The following is a 26,255-nucleotide window of genomic DNA, read 5'->3' as shown; positions in this document are numbered from 1 at the left end:
CTCTACCACTCAAGTTCACCCCCAAAGACCCCCACCCCCCAAAACAAAAACACCTAAGAAACGCAAACCAAGGTAAGCAGACAGACACACAACCAAGAAAAGAATAAACCAAAAAAAGGAAAACAGTCCAAGCAGGGGAAAGGCCACCCCGAGGTTCCCATTGCTTAAAACAATGCTGCTGGGGTTTTAAACAGTGCTGTCACTGTACCGGCATCCCTGGACCAGTCGCTCATTTTTATTGCTAAAAGCCGATGCTGCTGTTAGAAAATGGCTCAGCGATTTTTAATAATCAACCAGAGTGCTCATTTTAATGTTGAAGAGCCCATTTGCATGGCAGTGTCGGAGACTGCTAGAAACCTCGCTAAAAACAAAGATAAGCCATTTTGATAATCTGCCGCTAAAATGCGTGCAGACTAAACCATTGGAAACAGTTTAGCGATGGCGTTAACATTTTGAGAATCTGGGCCTAAGTGACTTGCCCAAGGAGGATCACAAGGTTTGAACCCACAATTTCAGGGTGCTGAGGCTGTAGTTCTAACCACTGCATCACATACTCTTCCGTGGGTGGAGAGACTTTGGTTTCAGCTGAAAATGCTCAGTTTCGGTGCTGAAACCAAAATTTGGTCAGGCTATAATATGCTGTGTTGGAAAGAATAAAACATTAATCAAATCTACCTAAGCAAACTTCCAGGTACAAAAATAATCCAAAAGGATTGCATAAATAGATAAAATATAAATAATCACCTCAAAGATAAAAGGGGAAATTTTTTTCCATGGCTTCTGAAACTTGGATAATGTCCATGTTTGAAATATTTTTCTAGGTCTTATATAAGTGTTTTCAGTACTGGTTTTCTCACCATTAAAGTGCCCCATATTGTGAAATCACAATCAAGTAAAAAAAAAAAAAAAAAAAAAAAAGACATCCGCATACAGAATTAGAAAAATGTTAAGCTCCTCCCTGGGAGGACCAGGAAAAGTAATCCAACCTAATGATTAATGGAGCCACAAAGAAGAAAAGTTGATATTTTGAGAAGATTGGGTCTAGTTGAAATCTTCATCCGCTATCTTGCTCTTTTGAGTATCATATGAGAACTTTAGATTAGAGTAGGGTAAATGGGTAGTATACAGTGGAACCTTGGTTTACGAGCATAATTCGTTCCAGAAGCATGCTCATAAACCAAAATACTCGTATATCACAGCGAGTTTCCCCATAGGAAATTATGGAAACTCGCTTTGATACGCCCCCCCCCCGAGGCCAGCAGTGCTGCTCCCCCCTCCCGCTCGAATTTGCACCCCCCGCCTGACCAACTTTAACTCACCCTCTGTCTGGCACTGGCACGAGAACCGGCATCGCCCCCCCCCGCTCGCAAAGGCCCCCCCCCGCTCAAATCGGCACCCCCCCACGAGAACATGCACCCCCCGCCCGACCAACTTTAACTCACCTTCCCATCTGGCACCGGCATGCAGCCCACAGGACGTGCCGGTGCCGCTTGTAGATCTTCTTCCTGCCTCTGCCGGCTTTGAGCATGCATCTGCGCATGCTCAAGCCCTTCTAATTCTCCCTTTCACCGGTTCTCATGCCGGCGCCAGACGGGGGGTGAGTTAAAGTTGGTCGGGTGGGAGGTGCCGGTTCGTGCAGGGAGGGGGGGTGCCGATTCGAGCAGGTGAGGCCTTTGCGAGTGGGGGGGAGCGATGCCGGATCTCGGGGTGGGTGCTCGCAAATCGAGTCAACACTCGGTTTGCGAGACAAGTTTTGCGAGAATGTTTTTGCTCGTCTTGCAAAACACTCACAAACTGAGGTTTGACTGTACTTGATCCTTCTATGGTGTTCTTTTCTGTTTTTATATTTTATTGTAAACAATGCTCACCTTTTATTGAATAAGGTGATATATTAAATGTATAAAACTATTACAAACTTGTATTTATTTAATTTTACTTTCAAAACCTTCATTATCCTTCAACCCTGAATTTTTGGTAGTAAAATTGTTTGTTCTTTAGAAATGTAATCCCTATTTTGAAATTTGACAGAAAAGGGATAGGCATCCCCCTTGATCTGCATCTTTAAACATTGCTGTTGATTTATTTCTGTAGCTGAGAGGAAAAAGGAATGTGGATAGGAAGGATATAAGATTTGTGAATTCTGAGTTAATGTGAAAGACAAACTGCAGAGCCTTTCATTTTCTTTCTCAAGTTCCATAGTTTTCATAACATCAGCCGCAAAAATCTAAAGGAAGACTTGGTTGTTGTTAAATATATCCAGTTGTTTTCATAGCAAGGCTTGTGTACATTCCAGTTAATTTGTCTAATAGTGAAGTGTAGGTTAACATAATACTGAACAATGGCTGACTGAGAGCTAAAAGAGTTTAAAGGGTGATAATTGCATTCTATGAGGGTTAGAAATAAACACTACCAAATTACCTGTTGGCAGTATGTTTGGGTTTTGGTTTTTTTTTTTTTGTTGGGCTAAATTTCAAAATTTAAAACTCATGTTAGATCGGATTCGGTGCATAATCAGTTTGGTCTGGAGGGGACAATCCACTATTGTGTTCAGTGAGAAGTTTAGATAGCTGTATTAATCCTGGAGAAATCTGGATTCTGTGCAGGCTGTGATTACTTTCATTGGCCCAAAAAACAACAAAGGGGTAAAATCCACCACAGGAGAAAATAGTGAAAAACAATATAGTAGTGAATGCCTAGTATAAGAATGAGGAACAAAACAGGGGAAAACAAAACAACAAGCACAAATATGTCACAAGACAGAATGGAATTGTCCAAATCAGAATGATGTGCACAGATAAGTATCTTCCAGCTCATCTGATAGTATAGAAATCTTTATTCATCCATTAACACAATAGTTCATCCACTGACTCAATGACTCGACATGCGCATGTTTCGGCCCAACAGGCCTGCCTCAGGAGTCTTAAGAGTCTCCAACAAAAATATGAATGGATGTTGGAAAGGTGCTTCCACTCTAAAAAGTGTTTCCAAAAAAGGCTTGTAACCGAATGCTTTACATCAGGCAAAGTGACGAGCGTTCTGCTACTGAGGACTGAAGGCACCATTCGGAGGGCAGCGCTGGCCCAAGCAGATGGGCGTAAAGCTTACGCCTGCCGTCTGACATTGAAAACACCATTCAGAGAGCGGCGCTGACACCTCTGGACTACCAGGCAATGGGAGAGGCTTAAGGAGATGCGCGACAGGACGGGAAGAGGCGGCGCGGGCCCAGGCAGGTGGGTGGAGGGCTTGTGCCTGCCGGCCGATGCACTGCTGGACCACCAGGCAATGGGGGAGATTTGAAGAAGGATGGGACTGGGTGGGGGGATGTTTTAAAAAGGGACGAGGGTTAAAAAAGGTACTGGGGTGTTTTTAAAAGACCCGACCTTGGGGGGGGGGTGTTAAAAATTTATATCTTCACTGCATAAGACGCATCGACATTTCCACCCTCTTTTGGGTGGAAAAAAGTACGTCTTATGGAGCGAAAAATATGATATATCTTTTTAAAGGTGCGGCCTCCAGAATTGTACTTAATATTCTAAATGAGGTCTCACCGAAGTCTTATAAAGGGACATCGATACCTCCTTTTTCCTACTGGCCATACCTCTCTTTATGCACCCAAGCATTCTTCTAGCTTTCACCATCAACTTTTCAATCTGTTTGGCCACCTTAAGATCATCACATATAATCACACCCAAGTCCCGCTCTTCTGTCATGCACATAAGTTCTTCACCCCCTAAACTGTACCGTTCCCTCAAGTTTTTGCAGCCCAAATGCATGACCTTGCATTTCTTAGCATTAAATTTTAGCTGCCAAATTTCAGACCATTCCTCAAGCTTCACCATGTCTTTCTTCATGTTGTTCACACCATTCTGGGTGTCTGCTCTTTTGCAGATTTTGGTATCAGCCGCTAAGAGGCAAATCGTCTCCTACTACCCTTCAGCAATATCGTTTATAAAAATGTTAAAAAGAACAGGCCCAAGAACAGAACCTTGAGGCACACCACTGGTAACATCCATTTCCTCTTAGCAATCTCCATTGATCACTATCCTCTGTCGCCTACCACTCAACCAGTTCCTGATCCAGCCCGTCACTTTGGGACCCATTCCGAGGGCATTCAGTTTATTTATTAGAAGTTGGTATGGATCAGTATCAAAAGCTTTGCTAAAATCTAAAACACACTTCCTCTATCCAATTTTCTGGTCACCCAGTCAAAGAAATTGATTAGATTTGTCTGACAAGACCTACCTGTAGTGAATGCATGTTGCCTCCGGTCCTGTAATCCATAGACTTCCAGAAACTTAACCATTCTCTTTTTTAAAAGCCTTTCCATTAATTGGCTCACCACAGAAGTCAGACATACCAGCCTGTAATTCCCTACTTCATCCTTACTTCCACTTTTGTGGAGAGGGACCACATCCTACCTTCTCCAGTCTTCCTGTACCACTCCCTACTCTAGAGACTCATTGAAAAGTTCAGTCAGCAGAGCCTTCAAAACTTCCCTAAGTTCCTTCAGCTTCCTTGGATGTACACCATCCAGCCCCATCACTTTATGTACCTTTATTTTAGCTAGCTCCTCACGAACACAACCCTCTGAAAATCGGTCAGGGTCTACCACTTCTCCATCCCTATTCACATTTGTCTTCTGCGGTCCCGCTCCTGGCGTTTCAGCTGTGAACAAAGAACAGAAATATTTGTTAAGCAATTCAGCCTTTTCTTTATCAGCTTCTACATATTTCTTCCCTTCACCTTTTAGTTTCACAATGCCACTTTTGCACTTTCCTATCACTAATATATCTAAAAAAGTCTTGTCTCTCCGTTTTACCGTGTCAGCTATTTTTTCTTCCATTTGCATCTTTGCTTTCCTGACTACACGACCAGCCTCTCTTAACTTTTCCAGATATTTTTGCCTGTCTTCCTCTTTCTGAGATCTTTTGTAGTATATGAAAACTAACCTCTTATTCCTTACTTCTCAGCTACTACTTTTGAGAACCAAAGTGCCCTTATTTTCCTATTACTTTTCCTTACTTGCCTCACAAAACGGTCTGTCACCCTTACAAATTACTTCTTTCAGTTTTGCGCACCACATTTCCACTCCTTGCAGATGTTCCCATCCAGACAACAATTCTTTGACGTAATCCCCCATCTGAACAAAGTTAGTTTTTTAAAAGTCTAGAACCTTTGCTTTTTGAATGATCCCTCTCTATTCCCATCTTAATATTAAACCGTACCATGCAGTGATCACTGGATTCCAGATGATCACCCACTATAACAATGGTCTCAAACTCAAACCGTTTGCAGGGCCACATTTTGGATTTGTAGGTACTTGGAGGGCCTCAGAAAAAAATAGTTAATGTCTTATTAAAGAAATGACAATTTATAGTTTATAAATCTTTCCTTTTGGCTAAGTCTTAATAATAATATTGTAATTTATAGCTAAAGAGACATATGATCAAGAAATTGTTTTATTTTACTTTTGTGATTATGATAAACATACCGAGGGCCGCAAACTAGTACCTGGTGGGCCCTGAGTTTGAGACCACTGCACTGTAACATCAGAAACACTTTCTCTGTTTGTAAGCACTAAATCCAGTATGACCTCATCCCGCGTGGGTTCCATTAACACTGCTGGAACTGGAACAGTTCTTGCAGAGAATCCAGGATCTCCCTACTTCTAGAAGACCCTGCAATAGGGATCTCTCTCTCTATTTCTTTTTCTCTCAAAACTCTTTTTTACTGTGGTTGATGTGGAATTTGGAGGTAAAATGTACGTGGGAGAACTGATCCAAAAGTTGCTACTGGCTACAAGAATGGTGGGTATATGGAGATGGAAGGATGTAACTAGACTGACAATAATGGGCTGGTGGGGGAAATGGAGAGAAATAATGAAGTATGGTAAGTTTATCTGTTCATTGAAAGGGCATCCTGATAAAGTACAGTGGTGCCTCACACAACGAACTTAATTGGTTCCAGGAGCTAGTTTGTTATGCGAAAAGTTCGTTATGTGAAACGCGTTTTCCCATAACAATACATGTTAAAAAAAATAATTCGTTCTGTAGCATAAAATATGCTAAGATGACATAAAAAAAGATAAATTTTTTGTTATTATTTTTATTTAGATACATCTAAAAACATACATCTCCCTGTCCTTTTACTTCCACTATCTTCCTATCCCATCTCTATTCCCTTTTGTCCCTCTCCCCATGATCAGTCATCTCACCACCTCTCTCTGCCCTCACCCTCAGGGTTCAAGATTGCTTCCACTCTTTTTCCTGTTGTTCTCTCTGCCTGTCACCCTATGATTTAGCATCCCTTCTGCCCTTGTCCAATATTTCCCCTTCTCTCCCTCCCTCTCATCCCCTGCTCCAACATGTGCTTTCAGCGGCCTTCTCCCCCCTTAAGCATCTTTTCTTCTCCACTCCACCTTTCCTCCCTCCCTGCCTCCACCTTTGTGGCGCTTTTGCACCCGACCGACAACAGAACAGGCCCGGTCGGACAAATCTCCCTGTCCTGTAGCCGCGAATCTAAATTACCTTCTTACAGCAGCTGGATTATTGAAGCTGCTGTAAGAGGTAATTTAGATTCGCGGCTACAGGGCAGGGAGGTTTGTCGGCCGGGCCTGTTGTTGGTCGATCGGGGGACCTGACCAGCTGTGCACATTCTTCGGGGCGGACCGCCCCCTCCCCCCTCTTTCGTTCGCCATTGCCTTCTTCCTACCTGCCCTGCCGCAGCCGCACACAGCCGACCGGAAGTCTTCCTGATGTCAGCGCTGACGTCGGAGGAAGGGAGGGCTTTGCTTAAGCCTTCCCTCCGACGTCAGCGCTGACATCGGGAAGATTTCCGTTCGGCTGTGTGCTGCGACAGGGCAGGTAAGGAGAAGGAGACTACCCTCGCGGCTCGACCAACCCCGCTGCGATCCAACCCCGCAGGAACCCCGGAAGGATGCAGCTCGGGCGACTTCGTTGTGTGAAACGAAGTCCGTTGTACGAATCAAGACATAAAGTTCGTTGTGCGCAGCGTTCGCTGTGCGAGGCGGCCGTTATGCGAGGCACCACTGTATATTTGTTCCTATTCTAAGAAAGCCCTGCGAAAGAGAAACTGAAAGGAGGATGGAGATGGAATTAAGTGACCTAGTATGCGTGGGCACAGCATAGTTTGTTAAGCATGGTTATTAAAGGTTTATAAATGTTTAAAAAATTACTTGGATTCATGGTATGATATTAGTAAAACACACTTCTCTTCGTTGTGATTGATCTGCTTGTTCTGTCAAATCTTTGCCTCTTGTTGACTGCACAGAAGAGTATTCCAGGAAAGTGTAAACAGTATCATTGCTTTAAAGGCAGTTTTCTTCTTCCTTCATCTTGATTTTCTTTTAAATATTCAATGCTCCACTTAATATCTCTAAGTAATAATTAACAGGAGGTTTTATTTCCTTTTGTTTATATGTAGAGGCATTTAATTATGTGACTGGGCAAGGACAACATATGATAACTGATATAATGCAAATGCATTTTTGTCCTATTCACTTAACTTTGAGAATTTAAAAGCATTTTCTACCAAGCAAGTGGCTGCAGGATGTACTGTATAGCTGAGGAAATGTGTGTAATGAACTGGATTGCCATAAAAATGTTCACTGTTGTGGTAGATTTGTTTAGTGCTTATGGTATGGTAGGCTTTAATTCTTTAAAACTTTTACAATAAAGCCATGCAGAACATGTAGGTGGGTGTACATAAATAAAGTACTTTAACTTGCATAGACTTGAGGATTGACGCAATAAAGAAATTAGTCCATGGCTTTCCTTGCATATAACTTTAACACTACTTCTGCCTGTGAATTAGATAAAGTGATTAAGCCAGTTATACTAGACAAGGCTTGTCTAAGTCAAACAGGCCAGGATATCCCTAATGAATATACATATTAGAAATTTACATATAGTGGAGGTATTGTGCATGCAAATCTCTCAGTCTATGACCCAGAAATATGTTATATACATTCATTAGGGATACTCTGAAAACATGGCCAATTTTCAGCCCTTAATGACTAAACTAGAGAGATGCTTAAACTTTTTTCTGTTCATGTCTGGTTATTAGTTAATTGTTACATCTACTTTCAAGTCACATTAACAGAGTGGTTTAGACCAGTGTTCTTCAACCTTTTGACACCTTTGTTCTGGCGGAAATAAAATAATTATTTTGTGGACCGGCACCGGTCTGCGGACCAGCAACTTAACACTGGGCTAAGTCGTGCCCATCTCTGCCCCAGACCCCGCCCCCATAATAGTACTAATTGTAACACCATTTTTTCCATCCATTTTTCTTATATAAACACATACAATATAATCTTATTAACAACACATGATGGTTAACCACAAAATTAAAATACACAAAGTACACTGTATGCTTTTCAACATTCATTCCTACCAGAAAACAGATAACTCCATGTAAATGCAGGACCAAAAACGAAGGGGTACTTTTATCAAGCTGCGGTAGGAGTTCAAAGTGTGTTAAACCGCCTGCTGCGCTAGCCGCTAATGCCTGCATTGAGCAGGCATTGCTTTTTTAGCTGGCTGCGGGGATTAGCGTGTGATGAAATGTCCAACACGCTAACCCCGCTAGCGCAGCTTGATAAAAGGACTCCTAAAAGTACTAATATTCATAGACAAACCCTAAGATGCAAGACTCTGCAAGCAGTACAACCCCCCAGAGAAAACCAAACAAATGCATTTCTTCCTGAACAGTTAGGACAGACAATTAGGCAGATGTAAAATCACTAAATAAAAAAAATAAAAGCATTTCCCCTACCGTTGTTGTCTCTCTCCCTCCATGTGCCTTGCCTACTGGCCTGCCCCCTGGTGTTAGCTTTAGGCCGGTCCACGGTGCGATCAACGCAGGGTGTTTGGGCTGGCTCCCTAAGTGCTGCATTGCACAAAGCTGTGGGAAGCATTCCTTGTGCACGTCCTGCGCCTCATCTGGAAGCTTGCCTTTTGACGTTACAACATCAGAGAGAAGGCTTCCGGGTCAGGCGCAGACTGCGGGTAGGAGCCTTTTCCTATGGCTTTCTGCACTGCAGCACTCAGGGAGCCGGCCTGAAGACGCTGCATTGATCGTACCGAGAACCGGCGGCTACAGAACAATCTCTTGGGCCCGATGGAGGTGCCGGCCCTGTAGACCGGCAGAGAATTTCTGCGGATCAGCACCAGTCCACCGACCGGCGGTTGAAGAACACTGGCTTAGATACTTATCAGGAAAGAGAAGCGAATTACAGTGTGTTATAGAAGAAACGAGCAAAGTACGTAAAAAATATACATGAAGAGAAAACTCATACTATTCAGAACCACTACACTGCTCCCATGGCTCCTGGAAAAGCAAGAGTGAAGAGATTGGTATCAGCTCATGTTTTTATGCAGATGATATTTTTTTGTTTATTTTTTATTTATATTTCTCCCATTTCTTTAGGCTTTAACCCTCTTCAGTGCTGTATGCCCCAAATCGATGAATGGCTGAAGGACTATTAGGCTTGTACTTAATCCAAACAAAATAATTGCTTGATGATTAACTGGACACCTCAGGCCTCCTTCCTTCTTCCCAGTTCTCTGAGACTTCCCCATTCAACCAATGAGTTCCTTTAGATATCTAAGGATTACTGTATTTTTTGGTCTATAAGACGCACCTGACCATAAGACGCACATATGTAGAGGAGGAAAACCCAAGGAAAAAAAATTTGGTTCAGAAATTTTTTTTCTTGTTTTTTACCTCCTCTACCCGTAGATGCGTCTGGTGGTAGGTAGCCCCTCGCCCCTTACCTTTTAAAAAATGCTGGTGGTTCAGTGCGGTCTCGCCAGGAGTTTTCTGCGCTCCTGTTGGACAGCTGCCTCCTTTGTTGCTGCAGAGTGGTAAATAAGGCAGGAGTGTGAGCTTTTCTCTTCCTGCCTGGTCCTGCACCGCTCTGTGAATGGCTCCTGTCAGTTCTCACGATTCGCTACTGTAACATATGTTGAAATTACGGTAGAGTTCTACAAAACCTTCCAACAAAAACTATCCCCTATACTCACGTCTCTATTTAATTCTCTTAATCCCCAGAGGATCTCCAACAGTCACTTTTTAGATGCTGTTATCACAGTTATCCCTAAACCCAACAAAGACCCCCAGCAAATCCCCAATTATAGACCTATATCGCTTTTAAATGTTGACTACAAAATCTTTGCTACAATCCTCTCTTCTAGGCTGCAACATCATATTAGTAAAATTATTTCCCCACATCAGGTTGGTTTTATGCCAGGCAGACTCATTACTGATAATTCTTGCCTGGTTTTTCATTTATATTCCATCACTAACTCTTCTCATGAACCTTGTATAGCTCTTTCTTTAGATGCTGAAAAAGCATTTGATAGAGTAGAGTGGTCTCACTTATTTCAAACAATGCAATAGTTTGGTTTTCCTCCTAAATTCTTAGAATATGTTAAAATCCTTTATTCTAATCCTAGAGCCTCTGTTATTACAAACAACATACTGTCGCCTTTTTTTACCCTACAGCGAGGTACTCGTCAAGGATGTCCCCTCTCTCCATATCTTTTCAATTTGGCCCTCAAACCCCTTCTTTTAGCCATTAACTCTCATAAAGATATCTCCGGTATCCTGCTTAATAAAACAGAATATAAACTTTCAGCATATGCTGATGATGTCTTACTATATCTCACCCAACCAGACAAATCCCTACCTGCTCTCTTTAATCTAATTCAGGTCTTCTCTTCATTTTCTGGTTACAAAATCAATAAGCAGAAGACGGAAGTACTACCTCTTAACAAGTATTCACGTCCTGAATTGATCCAATCATTTGACCTTCTTTGGTCTCCGTCACATATAAAATATTTGGGAATTAACCTCTATACATCCCTTCCTGCTACTATTAAACATAATAGTGATAATCTCATAGCTATTCTTAAATCATTAATACAATCTTGGCATCCCCTTCACCTTTCCTGGTGGGGTAGGATAGAGACAATCAAGATGGTAGTAGCACCTAAAGTAAACTTCGTACTCAGCATGATCCCCCACATATTCTCGCCTCACTTTTACAAACTGATTGATAAACACATAAATACCTTTATATGGAATAACAAACCGCCTAAAATAGCTCTTAAAAAACTTAAAGCTCCAAAGACCAAAGCAGGGGTTTTTCTTCCAGATTTTCTAACTTATCATAAGGCATTTATAGTACAACAGACCACCCACTGGTTTTCCACCTCGAATGCTTACGTCCCCCTATGGCTCCAACTTGAACGTGCTCTCTACCCGGCATATCTGACGTTGGCCCCGCTATTAACTTCTGATGCTTTACTTTCATCTGTAAACCCCATCATATCCCAATCTGTTACCTGTCTCCTTGAATTCGATGAGCTGTTAGAAATACCCGTCAGAACTTCAGCATATATCTCCATTTGGTATAACTCATCTTTTCTAATAAATAAAAAACCAATAATCTGGCCTCAATGGTCCAGACTTGGGATACAATACTTGATAGACATCTGTACCCCCTCTCTACAATTTTTGACCTTCTCGGAGTTGCAAGCCAAATTAGCCCTTCCGGCCTCATCGTTCTATCAATGGCTTCAACTCACCTCCATGATAAAAAAAATCTAAAGTCTTACAGCTGAAAATCTTAAGAACCCCTACTATACTTACGCTGTTTCCCAACTCCTAGTAATAGGCCATGTTGCTTCACATCTCTATAAAATACTTCTGAACTCCCGAACTGACGTTCATATCCCCGTACAAAACTCTTGGGAATTAGATTTAAATTGCCATCTACAAGATAAACAATGGGAAGGTTTTTGGTCTAAAACTATCCAAACTATTCCATCTGCCAACTCTATGCAATCCATGTTCTTTCTACATCACAAAGCCACTTGGACGCCTCAAAAACTACACGTCTCAGGTCTGCTGCCTGCTAACAAATGCTGGAACTGTAAATTGCATCCAGGTACTTTACTGCATATGCTTGTGGAATGCCCCTGCTTACAAAACTTTTGGATGGATGTCTAGTCAATTATTCAAAAAATTTTTAATTTTACTTTCAATTTTTCTCCTATAGTGGTCATATTGAAATCTGAGACTCCTTTGCTCGACTTAACTGCACCACATTATGCCTTATTTAACACGCTTCTCATTGTCGCTCTGCGACTCATATTATCTAACTGGAAATCATTTGATTCCTTAATCGTGCACTTTTGGTACCAATCTGTCCTACTACAACACAAGCGTGAAATGCTGATCTCTGCTGCTATTCCTCTGAACGCTAAAGTCCATATTAAATGGGCTAAGTTCACCGAATACCTGAATTCTCTCTAATGCCTTACCGCTCATAAGTTAATGCCTAACGTCTTTTATATCTTATATCTCTCTTTCCAACTTCTTCCTCTCTCTCTTTCTGGCCTCTGGGGGACTCTCTCTTCTCTTTCTCACCCCTTGTTGCTTTCTTACTTACCTTTCGCCCTCCGTCATCACCCTTCTTTTTCTTTCTTTTCCCTCTTCTCTCCTGACTTTTTTTTCTTTCCTTGAATATCTTCCCACTACTTATCACAACACCATAGAATATTTTTACCTCTGATTATATGTATCTAACGATTTTCTGTTGTGCTTGAATAATTGTTTTTACTCATTTATTGTTCCACGATTATGGTATTGATATTGATTGTTTATTTCTCTCCTTTTTTTGTATTTTGATAAAATTTTCAATAAATTTTCAAGAGAAAAAAAAGAAATTCTTCAATGTCAGATCAAATGCTTGGTTATTACAGAACACGGCTGCCAGTTTCCTTTTGTAGAGCTAGTAAATTTCATCATATATCCCCTATTCTCAAGAGGCTTCACTGGCTTCATTATCATTTTCAGTTCAAAATACTTTTTTTTGACTCATTATGCTCTATATAAAGGTGTTCCCTCCTACCTGGTAATCCTGAGTTTTCATTATGTCCCAGGCTATTTGCTATGGTCAATTCATTAACAACCCTGAAGGCTGAAACAATCACAGCTTCTCCAGGGTTGGGTGGGATTAAGGAAGATACCTGTTCAAAATTAACAATTAAGATTCCAGCTTGACAACTGGGATTTAGTTTTTATATTTGGATAACCTGGCATAAATTGCACCAAACAGATGCATTTATATAAATTCCTATGGTTTTCTGTTTTGTTTTCTGTCTGGTTTGCTAAACTCATTCTTTGCCATACTGTGTCTTGAGCTAGACAATAGCTGTCTGGTGTCTTAACAAAGTATTTATTGGTCATCATTCATTTTATTTTTCTGGTAGACTTTTTCCTTGTTTCACCTGCATGAAAGCTACCAATTGAAAATTAAAGCACATATAATTTAATAGATCACATGTGTATTAAAATTTTTACATTCCTGATTTTTAAATTTTGTATGGGCCTTATATTGGTTAATTTAATGTGTATGTTATTGTTGTAGACACATGTCTCATCTTGTGTTGTACAATAATGGAAGCTGCTTTCAAGAATGAGTTTTGAGGCTGGGTCATAATTTTGCAGGATAGCAATGGAACTTCTTAGGACAAGTTCCTTAATTTCTATCTCTGTGAAGGCATGGATGGATATCTTCAGCTATTCTGCATAGAGTCTATAATGGCAGGGGAGGGGAAGAGTTGTAGATGATCAGAGTAACAAGTGACCTAGTAGTTACAGCTGCTGCTGTAACTACTGAGGTTGTGGGTTCAAGCCCAGAGTCATGCCTTGTGACTCTGGGCAAGTCACTTAACCCTTCCTTGCTCAAAGTATGAAATAAGTAACTATATATCACATAGTGCTGCAAATGGCTGTGAATCTTGGCTCACACAAAACATGGCGGCTCCAGTCCTTAAAGACCTGTCAACCAATGAGAATACAAAATCAGAAAGAGGCTGGATGGCATAATTGCATACAAAAGAGTGATCCTTCTATCTTTGTATTTAGAACAAGGTCTGTAATTTGAAGATCCAAGATTGTTCTTGCTGCAACAAGTATCTTTGACAGTCACGTCCCCTAAATTTAGGTCATAACGTACTCTCCCTCCTCCCAATCCTTCCACCATTAGTTACTTGAAACCTTCTTTCCATCCTCTTGTCTGCATTGCTTCTCTTGTCTAGCACTTTTTTTTAGGGGGGTTTTTAGGGGGGAGTGTAAAGTAGGGTTACCAGATGTCCAGGTTTCCCTGGACATGTCCTCCTTTTGGTGGTCTATTGGGGCATCTGGGTGGCTTTCCTATTTGCCCTCATTTCGTGGGACGCAGCTGTGGAGTGTGGCAGTGGAAGCGATGAAGGGTGGCTGTGTCTGTGGCCGGCAGTGACTTGCCGATTGACCCCTCTCCCCCGTGAGATCTCAACTTTTGGGCCTCCTAAGCAGCGGCGAACAGGCTGCTCCTGGCCTGCTCACTGGGGCCTTCCCTCTGCCACATCACTGATGATGCGGCAGAGAGAAGCCTTGGCATGCAGATCAGCAGCAGCCTGTTACCGTGAGGCGGTATCGGCAGCAATTCCCACACTCTTCCTGCTGCTGTCCCGGAAGTCTCTCTGTGGCAGAGGGGAGACTTCTGGGTTAGTGGCAGGCAGCATGTGAGTCACTGCCGATACCGCGACCTAAAGAAGCAAACCTTGGCATACAGGGAAGGAGAGAAAGGAAAGTTGATGGCATAGGGGGAAGGGAAGGGGTGAAAGGAACTTCAGGAAGGAAAGTTGATGGCATAGTGGGAGGGAAGGGGTGAAAGGAACTTCAGTAAGGAAAGTTGGTGGCACAGGGGGAGGGTGAGAGGAAGGAAAGATGGTGGCATGGGGAGGAGAGGGAGACATGCATGGTGAGAGGAGAGGATAAAATTGCACATAATGGAGGGAAGGAAGGAGAGATAGAGAGGTTTGACCCAGGGAACAAGGCAGAGAGAGAAATGGAGAGATGCTAGTAGAAAAGAAACAGAAGTGTTGGATACGGCAGTGGAAGGGAAGGTACAGAGACGAAAGATGAATGGTGAGCATGGGGAAAGAAGAAAACGCCAAATGGGCAGGAGACCCTGGTGAGCGAGTTAACATAAGGCAAACAGAAACCAGAGCCTGGGACCAACATGATTTGAATAATGTGACCAAACAACAAAAGGTAGAAAAAGTGTTTTGTTTACACCACAGCACGGGCATGGGGTTGGAGAGGGCAAAAGGGGGTGGGATGGGTGAAGAGGCTACAAAAATAAACCTGCTGGGCCATTTAAAAAAAAAAAAAAAAATTGCCCAATTGGGCAGTATAAGTGAATCCAATCAAAAAATCAATTCAATAGGCCAAATTGAATTGATTTGAAAAACTTTTCACTGAATTGGGCAGTATTAGCCTGGAGTGGGATCCACGGAGGAGAGGAGGACAGCAGGTAAGAGCAGTCCATGCTAAATTGCTAATACAATGTTAGAATTCATGCTTTCTGGTTGCTGAGTTACTCTAAAAGTAGTTTTGTTTTGTCTCTCTTTCCTTCTCTCCTCCCTCCCCCACTTATGGGTCCAAATCCATCTAACTCCCCTCCCTTTCTCTTCACCCTGCTGAACCTGCTAGACCCTTACCCAAGACACACTTCTGGTGCACCTCCCTCCCTTCACGTGGATCTGGCCTCTGGACCCCCCCCTTACTTACCCAGTGCAGCAGTTTCAGCTGGCCAGCAGAGGCAGTGTTGAAAACAGACTACTTGTGGCCAGCCCCCGCAGGGTCTTTTCCTCTGCTGTGCCAGAAGTGATGCAGCAGAGGAAAGGCCCTGCTGGGGCTGGCCATGAGCAGCTTCTATACAGCGTTGCCTAAGGAACTTTCTAAGTTTCAGTGGCTGTATGGAGTGACAGAAGGGGGTTGTCTGGTCAGGACTGTTGCCGCTGCTGCCTCAGGGACTGTATGGAGAGACGGAGGGATCAGGACCGCTACCATTCATGCTTCAGGGGCTGGAAGAAGGGACGGGGGAGTTTTCGATGCAGATCCCAAGGTGAGAGGAGTTAGGAGTTGAAAGCTCTCTCGAAGAGGTGAGCTTTTAACTTGAACACTGCCAGCAACGGAGCACACTATAGGGATTCCGGCAGTTTGTTCCAGGCATATGGTGCAGCAAGATAGGACGGAGTCTGGAGTTGGCAGAGTAGGAGAAGGGCACAGATAGGAGGGACTTATCAGCTGATCGGAGCTCACATGGGGTGAACATAGGGGGAGATAAGTGAAGAGTGATAGTGAGGGGCAGCTGAGTGAATACATTTGTAAGTCAATAAGAGGAGTTTGAATTGTATTCAGAAACAGATGGGAAGCCAGTGAAGTGACTTTAGGAGAGGGGTAACATGAGTATAGCAGCTCTCACAGATATGAGTCATGCAGCTGAATTCTGGAGAGATTGAAGGGGAGAAAGAGATCAGAGCGGAAAACCTGAGAGTAGTGAATTGCAGTAATCTAAGTGTGAGGTGATGAGGGCATGGGGGAGAGAAAGGAGGACACGTTGGATGGAAGGAATAGAGGGTAGTGTAAGTGAAAGACTGGGGAAATGAGAAGTGTGGTGTGAGAGACAAGATAGAAATTGTAGGTAGACAGTAAAAAGGGAAATTGAAGACTATGGAGTAAGAATGAATGAAGAGAGGAAAAAAAATAAACTGAAGAATACAGAGGAAAAAACCAATGTTAGAAATGGATGTAGTAGAGGAGATGAAGAAGACGGGAGGAGAGAGAAAAATGACAAATGAACACAAAACCCTGGTACGAGAAGACAGAGGAAAGCAGAGACTGAGACCAATGTGATTAGAAAAGTAGAAAAAAGGATTGTATTTTTAATTTTGCATAAAGTACAAAATTCACAACTGAAAGTCTGATATATGGATTTTACAGTTTAATTATAGTGACATTATCCTATGGCAACAGGTATTAGTTAGCAGTACACATAGACCCATGGTGGTTGTATGGTTTAGTCAGTGGTTTGACAGTAGAATTTAGGTCAAAGAAAATTAAATGCATATTTGAATCACAAAAAGACAGTCCACCAGGGATGGTGCCATCACTTGGGGGAGGGTGGGATTGTAGTGGTGATGCATTAGGATGGAATAATAAATATGCGTGAGAGATTTTTGCATAAAACATATTCATTGTAGAAATACTGGCAACCAGACTCACTTTTTTTGTGCTCTGAAGACTGGACTGGAGGATTCTTGCATTATGATGATATAATGTTGCTAAAAATACTGTGATATTTATGTTTTGTTTTATGGTATGTTGGGAGCTCTCGCTGGCATGATTATGTGTGTCATATTGCATTTCATAGTTGGGTAGTATAGTTGTGTTTAGAGATCAGGGTAATCATTGTGTAGAAATTAACATACATTAAAAATAACAAAGCTAATGTTGGTTTCTTAGGAATAAACTTGAGGTGGTATAGCTCTTAAACTAAGCAGGAAAGAATGACCAGAAAGAATGCAAATTAAGCATGCCTTTACTAAGATGCAAAAATTTAGGTCACATGAATCACTGTTACAAATCGGGATGTATTAGGGATGTGCTTACTGCACATTTGGGTCATTAGCATGCCTTAAATTTAGGGGATCATTCAGTAACAGTTAACGTGTGCTATTTATTGCAGGATTAAAATGGCTTGTGATAGATAATATGCACTAACATCATTAGTAAATGACCCCCTTAGAGCAGTGTTTTTCAACCTTTTTTGGGCAAAGGCACACTTGTTTCATGAAAAAAATCACGAGGCACACCACCATTAGAAAATGTTAAAAAATTTAACTCTGTGCCTATATTGACTATATATAAAGTAATTCTCTTGAATAGGAATCAAATAAACACAAAGAAAGTATTTTATAATTACTTTATTATGAAATATTAAGTAAACAGAATAGTGAAAAATTATAAAATACTTTATTCAGTGCGAAACCTGGGCCTGTTTGGCTGAACACAAAGCTGATATTCTGGCTGGAATCGAAGAAAGACACACACGTAGCTCTTCGTCAACAGCTCTCAGTCTCTCTCTGTATTTGGTTTTTATAGCATACAAAAATAGACAAATATACCCTCCATCTTTTTATTAAACCACAATAGCAGTTTTTAGCGCAGGGAGCTGCGCTGAATGCCCAGCGCTGCTCTTGACGCTCATAGGCTCCCTGTGCTAAAAACCACTATTGCGGTTTAGTAAAAGGTGACCATATTGTAAAATATAGACAGCAGATATAAATTCAGAACTGTGCATAGTAAGTGAAGGGAAGTTTTCATCTCTGGGAATTTACCCAGTTAACTATTAAGTTATTTGGGCAAATTCCTTTGAAAACTGTGGTAATACTGCCTCCACTTTGCTAAATTTAAAATAAAATCATTTTTCCTACCTTGTCTGGTGATTTCTGGTTGCACTTTCTTCTTCTGACTGTGCATCCAATCTCTCTTCCCTTCTATCAGCCTCCACACCTCATTCCCTCCCCCAACTTTTTCTTCCTCTCTCCCTGACCTTTCTTTCTTTTTTTCTGTTTCTCTTCTTTCCTTCTGTTTCCCTGCCTGCCCCCTTTCTTTCTTTCTCCCTGCCGTTCCCCAAGCCACTGCCACTGCCGCTGCCATCGGGGAACAGGACCCACCAATGGATAACAGGCCCCAAAGCCGACGCCGACGCATGCTCTCCCTGACGTCAATTCTGCAATCGGAGAGGAAGTTCCGCCCAGCCAGGCAGCGATTGGCTGGCCTGAACTTCCTCTCCGACTGCAGAATTGACGTCGGGGAGAAGAAGACTTATCGGCTCGATAGATTAGATCGCCAAGACAAAGTGAGTCCTGGGTGATCGACTCACTTTGCCTTGGCGAGCTACTGGCGCCCCTGCCTCAGGCCCCCTGTCAGCTCCGGGCCCCTGAATGCAGGACTGGTAGTACTGCCCTGATGGCGGCCCTGCGGCACACCAGGCAACATCTCGCGGCACACTAGTGTGCCGCGGAACAGCGGTTGAAAAACACTGACTTAGAGCGTGCAAAATCAATTTTAAACAAGTGGTAACATACAAATGTAGTCCTTCAAGAGACATCACGAACAACAAATAATGAAGAAAGGGAAATAACATTGGAAATATGCTATAGCAAAATAGTTTAATGGCCTAATTTTAATAGTAATGAGGTCATTTGCATGCCAGAGTTGGGGAATGTACGAATGCTTGAAAAAAATCACGCGGCATGCTGTTTGGAGCATCGGGGTTGGCAAATTCGGTTTGTTGCTAACCAGTCAAACTGGTTTAGTGACTGTCGGTACATGATTGGAGCGTTTAGTGCAGTGGTCTCAAACTCAAACCCTTAGTGGGGCCACATTTTGGATTTGTAGGTACTTGGAGGCAGAAAAAATAGTTAATGTCTTATTAAAGAAATGACAACTTTGCATAAGGTAAAACTCTTTACAGTTTATAAATCTTTCCTTCAATAGTTAAAGGAAAGATTTATAAACTATAAAGAGTTTTACCTTATGCAAAATTGTCATTAACTATTTTTTCTGCGGCCCTCCAAGTACCCTATTTTTTTTGCAGCTCTCACATTTAAAGTTTAATATCTTTCCTTTCTCAAAACTGACACATTTCAATCACTATATTGAAAATAAAATCATTTTCCCTACCTTTGTTGGCTGGTGACTTTATTTTTCTGTGCTTTTAACTGTTTCCAGGGCCTTCTTGCCCTTTAACTGTTTTTCTCTCCGTCTTCATTTTCTGCCTTGCATCCATCTTTGGCATTAACTTAATATTCAATTTTTCTGCTTTCTTTTCAAAATCTACATTTCCATGTCTTACCTTCCCTTCTCTCTCTCTCTTCTTCCATCCCTATTTTCCATGGTCTGACATCTCTTTCTATTCTTTCTCTTCCTCCCTCTTTCCTTCCTTCCTTCCTTTCCCCTGGTCTGGCATCTGTCTCCTTCCCTCCCCCAACTTTTTATTTCTTTCACCCTGCCCCCTTCTTTCTTTCTCTGTCTCTCCATGCCCCCTTTCGTTCTATATGTCTCTTTCTCTCTCTCTCCATGCCCCCTTTCTTTGTTTATTTTCTTTCTCCTTCTTTCTCCATGCCCTTTCTTTCTGTCTTTCTCTATCCATGCCCCTTTCTGTCTGTGTCCCGTCTCCCTTCTTTTTTTCGTTATGTCTTCCTGTCCCCCCTTTCTTTCTTTATTTCTCCCTGCCCTCCCCCAAGCCACCACCTTTGGGGAACAGGCTGCCACCGCCGCAATAGGGGAACAGGCCAGCGCCGAGGTCTTAGCTCTCCCTACTTATCTTCCCCAGTACGGGGCTGACCAATTCTCGCCACCCGAAGTCAATTCCAACATCAGAGAAGAATTTCCAGGCCAGCCAAGCAGCGATTGGCTGACCCAGAACTTTCTCTCCGACGTTAGAATTGACATTTGGTGGCGAGAATTGGTCGGCTCAGTGCTGGGGAAGATAAGCAGGGAGAGCTAAAAACTTGGCGCCGGCCTGTTCCCCGATTGTGGCGGTGGTAGCCTATTCACCAGCTGCGGTGACTTGGGGGAGGGCAGTGAGAAGGGAAGGGAAGCATGTTGGGGACCCCTGCTTTAGGCGAGCCACGAGCCGCACTCAAGTGGTTAAAGAGCCACATGCAGCTCGCGAGCTGCAGTTTGCCGACCACTGACATAGGCCAATGTGAAGAAACACCACCACAGGAGAAATCATAGGGGGGGAGGGAGGGGGAGGTCAAAAAAAATTTCTGTGACAGACAATTGTAATAAATCAAAGCCTATGTGAAGAAACACCACCACAGTAGAAATCATAGGGGGTTTAAAAAAAAAAAAAAAAATTTCTGTAGTACAGATAATTGCAATTTCCAAAGAAACATATTTTTCACATACTTGCAAAAGGCCTACAGCCCTACACTACAACCGCCACCACAGCCTGGGATGCCTCGTTGCTTGGTTCCTGTGCTTGTGGGCGAGCTGCAGGGCAGAGTGAGCTGTGCTGCAGGGCAGAGTGAGCCTTACGCTCCGGATCCGGGCTGAGAGGGGGCGGAGGGAGGCTGAGACCGCGAGATGCACAGTGCAACCCTGCGTCCGCTCACTGACATTCATGCCGACTAGAGACGCAAGACAAAGCAGACGGAGGGAGGCTGAGACTGGGAGAAGCACAGCGCCACCAGGAGGCCGTTTACCGACATTCCTTCCAGAGAAATGCAAGTCAGTTACAGTAGTCGCGGTCTGTACAGGCATATAAATAGGGAAAACATGCAGAGTATGGCTCATGGAATTCTTTTCAAGTTCTCTGCAAGTGTTTGTGTGTGTGTGTGTGTGTGTGTGTGTGTGTGTGTGTGTGTGTGTGCATGCCTGTGATATATCTGAAGAACTGCTCACAAGCTAAGGTATGGAAAATTCATGTCGGCTCAATCCTTAGAGGGAACATTGGTCTTGGGTATCTTCTAACAAAGAAGTCCTTTCCTTTAATTCATCCATTCACTTGAAGAAAAATTGTGCTTTGCTGTAACTTCCTTAGTTGCACCCTGATTCTCTGTCATTAGAAGCTTTTAAGGATTGTAGCTTCTTTATGCTCATGTTAAGGGAGAGTTGAATTTTCTTGCCAGTTGCCATTTTCTGTGTTGATGGAGCATCTTGTTTGGACCTGTTGTCTAATTGATTGTGAACTCAATAAAGCGATTTGTCTCTGATGTCCTGTGGCAATGATTTAGTTGCACAAAGTAATTATGTGTTCTCTTGAGAAAAAGAATGACTGTCTTCTTTCTTTTCTTTTCTTAATTTATTTCCTATAATATATTTTGTGCTCATCTGTGCATTCTAAGTTGATTACAGATAAACACAGACAATTAAAAAGTAAAACAACCACCCAATCCATACTTCAGAAATGTAAAATTCACTTATATCACTTAGCCACAGAAACTCCTGGAGTTCTAGGTTTACTATCTCCTTTCCTAATAAGATGTACTGAATAACCATGCTCTATTTATTTTCTTAGATGAAATAAACAACTGTTCAACTCTTAAACAGTGTTTTCTATATTTCTCAAAACCATTAGCTGATAGTCCTCAGTGACACCACCATGAACTCAATTTCTCTCATAGTTCATGGCTTTATGTTGAAATATTTTTATTGAAAAGTTTCCAGATAATCAAACACATCAAAAACAACCAAAATTCACAATACAAATACAGCAACACCCCGCCCTCCCATCCACCCTCCAACCCCCCACCCAAATAGTTCATGGCTTTATGTGGCTCCTCATTGGACTGGTATTTTACTATAACCTTTATCATTTAATTTTAATTATCATTTAATTTTAATTAACATTTAAACTTTAACTTTAAAGTACTTAGCTTAGTGGTCGGGATACCGGGATTTCAGGCTCCAAAAGGCTTTACATCAAGGTGATAATCCCTTCCTGCTTACAGCTCCTTTTTTAGACCACAGCCATCATTTATTTTCTTGTTCAGAATAGATAGGATATTTATGATAATATATGTTTGTGTAATATGGAATGATAATTGTTTGGGTGGGTGGGTGGGAAGGATGATTATGAACATGAGAAAGATGAATGTGCTTTTATTGTATTATTATGAGTTGCATTGGTTGTATTGCACTGTTGTAGTTTTGAAAATTAATAAAGAATTAAAAAAAAAATACATGATTTTGAGGCCCATTTTCAAAGACACACACACAAGTGCTTTGAAAAAAAGTCCCTTTGTATCTCTCTCAGACATCTGAAATAATCTCCAAGGTGAAGAGTCCCAGTGCATCAGTCTGTTTACAAGGTGTTTCATAACTGATCATTTTTGCTAGAAACGTGACAACCAATAAAGACCTTAAGGTCAGTCTACTCTGCCCAGATTCTTTGACTCTAGTTTTTCTTTTGTAGTTTTTGCACCCAAGAGTGCTCTGTGGCTGGCATAGGGTTTTCTGGTTTGGCTTACTATTTTAGCATCTCCCATTCACACACCCTCCAACCAAAAACGTCAAAAGAGAAAAACTGTACAACAACCTCCTAGCCACTCGAGCTGCAACACTTGACCTCCAACTCTACAATCTATTGACCTCGACCACAGACTACAAAACCTTCAGAAAATAAATAAAAACCTTTCTATTCAAAAAACACATAAAACCGAACTAACACAGTCAGAACGGTCCCAAGCATCACCTGCAACTACTCCTTATGTACCTCTAATGACATGACAATTCAGATGTAATCCTTAGCAACTTAAGAAAATGTACAAACTCCTCCTTATACCCTTCTAATGTCCTAACAATTCATTTGTAATCCGCCTTGAACCGCAAGGTAATGGCGGAATAGAAATCATTAATGTAATATAGTGTAATTGTTTGGTCTCTCTTTGAAGAATAAACCTATTATCTGATGATCATTTTTAAGCATTCATCTCTCCATCACACAGTTTTAATTCATAAATATAATACAAATCAATAACTAATAAAAATAACCAAATATACCAATGACACTCTTAAAACTACAGGTCTGCGTTTTCTATACAGTGCCTATCAAGAACACTGAAAGTTTTATTGAGAATGAAGTTTCCAGTTTTTTTCTTAAAACTAATATAAAATGATCCACCTCATATTATAAAGATACTGGGAGTTCATTCCAAGCAATTGGACTAATAGAAAACATCCTTTCTGAAGATGAGGCCAGATGCACAGCTTTCAGAGATGTAATTTTCAACAAGTTTTGATTTGACTCTTATTTGAAAAAGAATGTCTAAATATTCCTGTAATTGACATCTAGGAGCTCTTTTAAGTAATTTTGCTAAAAATAAAAAGAAAGGCTTGTAATGAGTAATAGAGCTAGACTACCATTTAATTCAGTGATGGTTTCTTCAATGTTAAATGTATAGTCCTGTATTTTAGTCAGAAAGGCTCTGCTGCGTCTGATAGAGAAGTGGGAACAAGCTATTGTGGGACAAAAGGAGCCACTACACCCGTAGCTAACTTAATCCTTTAATTGGCAGATGGTAAAAATGGCTGCTTTATGTAACTTTGTTGAATGTGAGCAAGAGTGCCAAGTAACAGGCATTTGGAGATGCAGATTAGAGAATGATATGGAGAAAAAATTTGTCTCCGTCTCCACCCCGTCCCCATGAGCTCACCCATGTCACCGTCCCATCCCCGCGAGTTCGGTCACCGTCACCATCCTGTCCCTTTGAGCTCGATCCCTGATACCGCCCTGTCACCGCAAATCTAGAGAGAAGATTGTACTTTAAGTAGAAGCAATTAACCAAAGTGGGGAAGGAAGGTGGGGAGGTAAGGAGAAAAGGCAGGGGAGAGTTGGGAAGAGTCAAAAGGGGATAGCGATTCAAATATTCTTAATCTATCCTCTTCCCAGTGTCTTCTCCCCACTCGCTCGTCCCCCATTTCCCAGCGTCTTCTCCCTTCTCTTTCTTCCCCAGTTCCTTTCAGGCTGCTTCAGCATCATCTCCTCTCCACCCTTTGCTTGATCCAGCAGCTCCCTCCCGCTGGCCAGCTATGCATCTCTCTCCCTCCCTTCCCCTTCCCTTCTCTTCGTGGCAATTTCTATAAGGCTATGCATTGTATTGCAGCCGGAATCTTGAAGTCGCGTTGCGTTGGCTGCTGGAAAAGTCTCCTCCGATGCAGCCCGGAAACAGGAAGTTGTGTCAGAGGAGACTTTTCCAGCAGCCACATGCAACACAACTTCAAGGCTCTGGCTGCAATACAACACATAGCCTTAAAGAAATTGCCATGAAGAAAAGGTAAGGGAGAGAGGGAGATGTACAGCCGGATGGCTGGCAGGAGAGAGGGAGCTACTGGACTCAGCTTGCTCACTCCTTTAACTGCGGAGACAAGACCATTCACCGCTCCACGGGGTGGTGAATGGCCATGTCCCCGTACTCTCGGTGATCTTTTTTTTTTTTTTTTTTCCACCGTTTCGGCGGGTTACCCGTGGCTAGCCGTGGGTAACAACCACCATGTCATTCTCTAATGCAGATCTCTCATAAGAGCCATAGAAACACATGTTGCTTCTGAGCAACAGTGCCAAATAAAGAGTTAAGCTAGCCTATCAGATAAATCTTAAGGAATAATGGCTATACAATATTCGAATCATTAATGGTTGTGACTAAATTCCCCACAGAGAAAAGCCTATATCATATGGCTGACCTTAGTATATGGCTCAAAACCTAGTACTAAAAAAATGCTTTTATGATTAGAATCTACTTTGAACAATATCTTTATGGGATCTATGGGATATACGATTAAAAAAAACAACAACAAAACCTTAATTTTAAAGCACTCTATTGATATGCATGTTGAGTGTCTGGATGTCTGTACTGTGTATTGTAGAATAGATCAGTGCTTGATTAATTTGTTTTCTTTCTGGACAGGATCCTGATTATTGGGTACAAGTGCATCGGTTGGAGCATGGGGACGGAGGAATCCTAGACCTCGATGATGTTCTTTGTGATGTAGCTGATGACAAAGACAGAGTGAGTATAGATTGATGACCATTAGATGTAGAGGCCATTAGAGTCTATATCCTATAAATGTGCCTGATCTGATCAATGTACTTATTTTCTACATTCATATCCATACATTATTTTGTGAAGTAACTATTTCTAATCATGATATTGGAAATGTTTAGTAGGACACACAACATTGGTAAGTACTTGTGCCATAAAATCATTTTCTTCAAAAGGCACTAATTTATATAAATCTCATGCCTTTTCACTTACGCACTAGTACAGGATTTTAGGGGTGCATTCTTGGTAGCTATTTTAAATGTGTTTTCAGGTAGCAGGATATTCCTTTTGATGTAAAATAATTGATTTGACTGAAACAGTGGAAAAGACATGTAGACAGTTTAAACATATATTTCAGTCTTAGATTTCCATTTCTTGTTTTTAAACTCACAAAGCTGATTAAAGGAAACCCCTTACTGGGTAGCCAAGAAGTGCTTTGTATTTGAATGGATAGCTATTATAACAATGAAAAACCTTATCTGTGAGTTTTAATCAGTGCTTGTCTTATAGGGAAGAGGTAATGAATTCTAGCTATGCCAACAGTGTGAAAAGTTAATGCAAATGTTGACTGAAATTTTGATGAACAGACAGTCCATAAGTAATATACTGTATTTTGTTACTTATGAGCATTTTGGGAGTATTGTAATGATTTTTGCTGATCCATTGTAACTTGGTGTTTATTTTTCCTTATTCTTTTTCCTTGTGCCTACCTCTCTTAACCAATTTGTAGTCTTTAGTACTCTGGAAATATGATTTAATTATTGTTATGTTTCAACT

At 41.7% G+C, this 26,255-nt stretch overlaps 1 protein-coding gene across 4 annotated transcripts in view; it reads left to right on the top strand.

The window, feature by feature from the left end:
• PARD3 (par-3 family cell polarity regulator) overlaps nt 1-26,255 on the top strand; it is a 1,241,096-nt gene that overhangs the window by 117,742 nt on the left and 1,097,099 nt on the right. For all 4 annotated transcript variants that reach the window (XM_033931514.1, XM_033931513.1, XM_033931516.1 and 1 more), the window contains exon 2: nt 25,344-25,445. In XM_033931514.1, coding sequence (XP_033787405.1) covers nt 25,344-25,445 — 102 coding nt within the window. The remainder of the gene's footprint in view (nt 1-25,343; nt 25,446-26,255) is intronic.

This window comes from Geotrypetes seraphini, chromosome 2 (assembly GCF_902459505.1).
Source record: "Geotrypetes seraphini chromosome 2, aGeoSer1.1, whole genome shotgun sequence".
NCBI lineage: Eukaryota > Metazoa > Chordata > Amphibia > Gymnophiona > Dermophiidae > Geotrypetes > Geotrypetes seraphini.
This window is presented reverse-complemented; position numbering and strand designations above follow the sequence as displayed.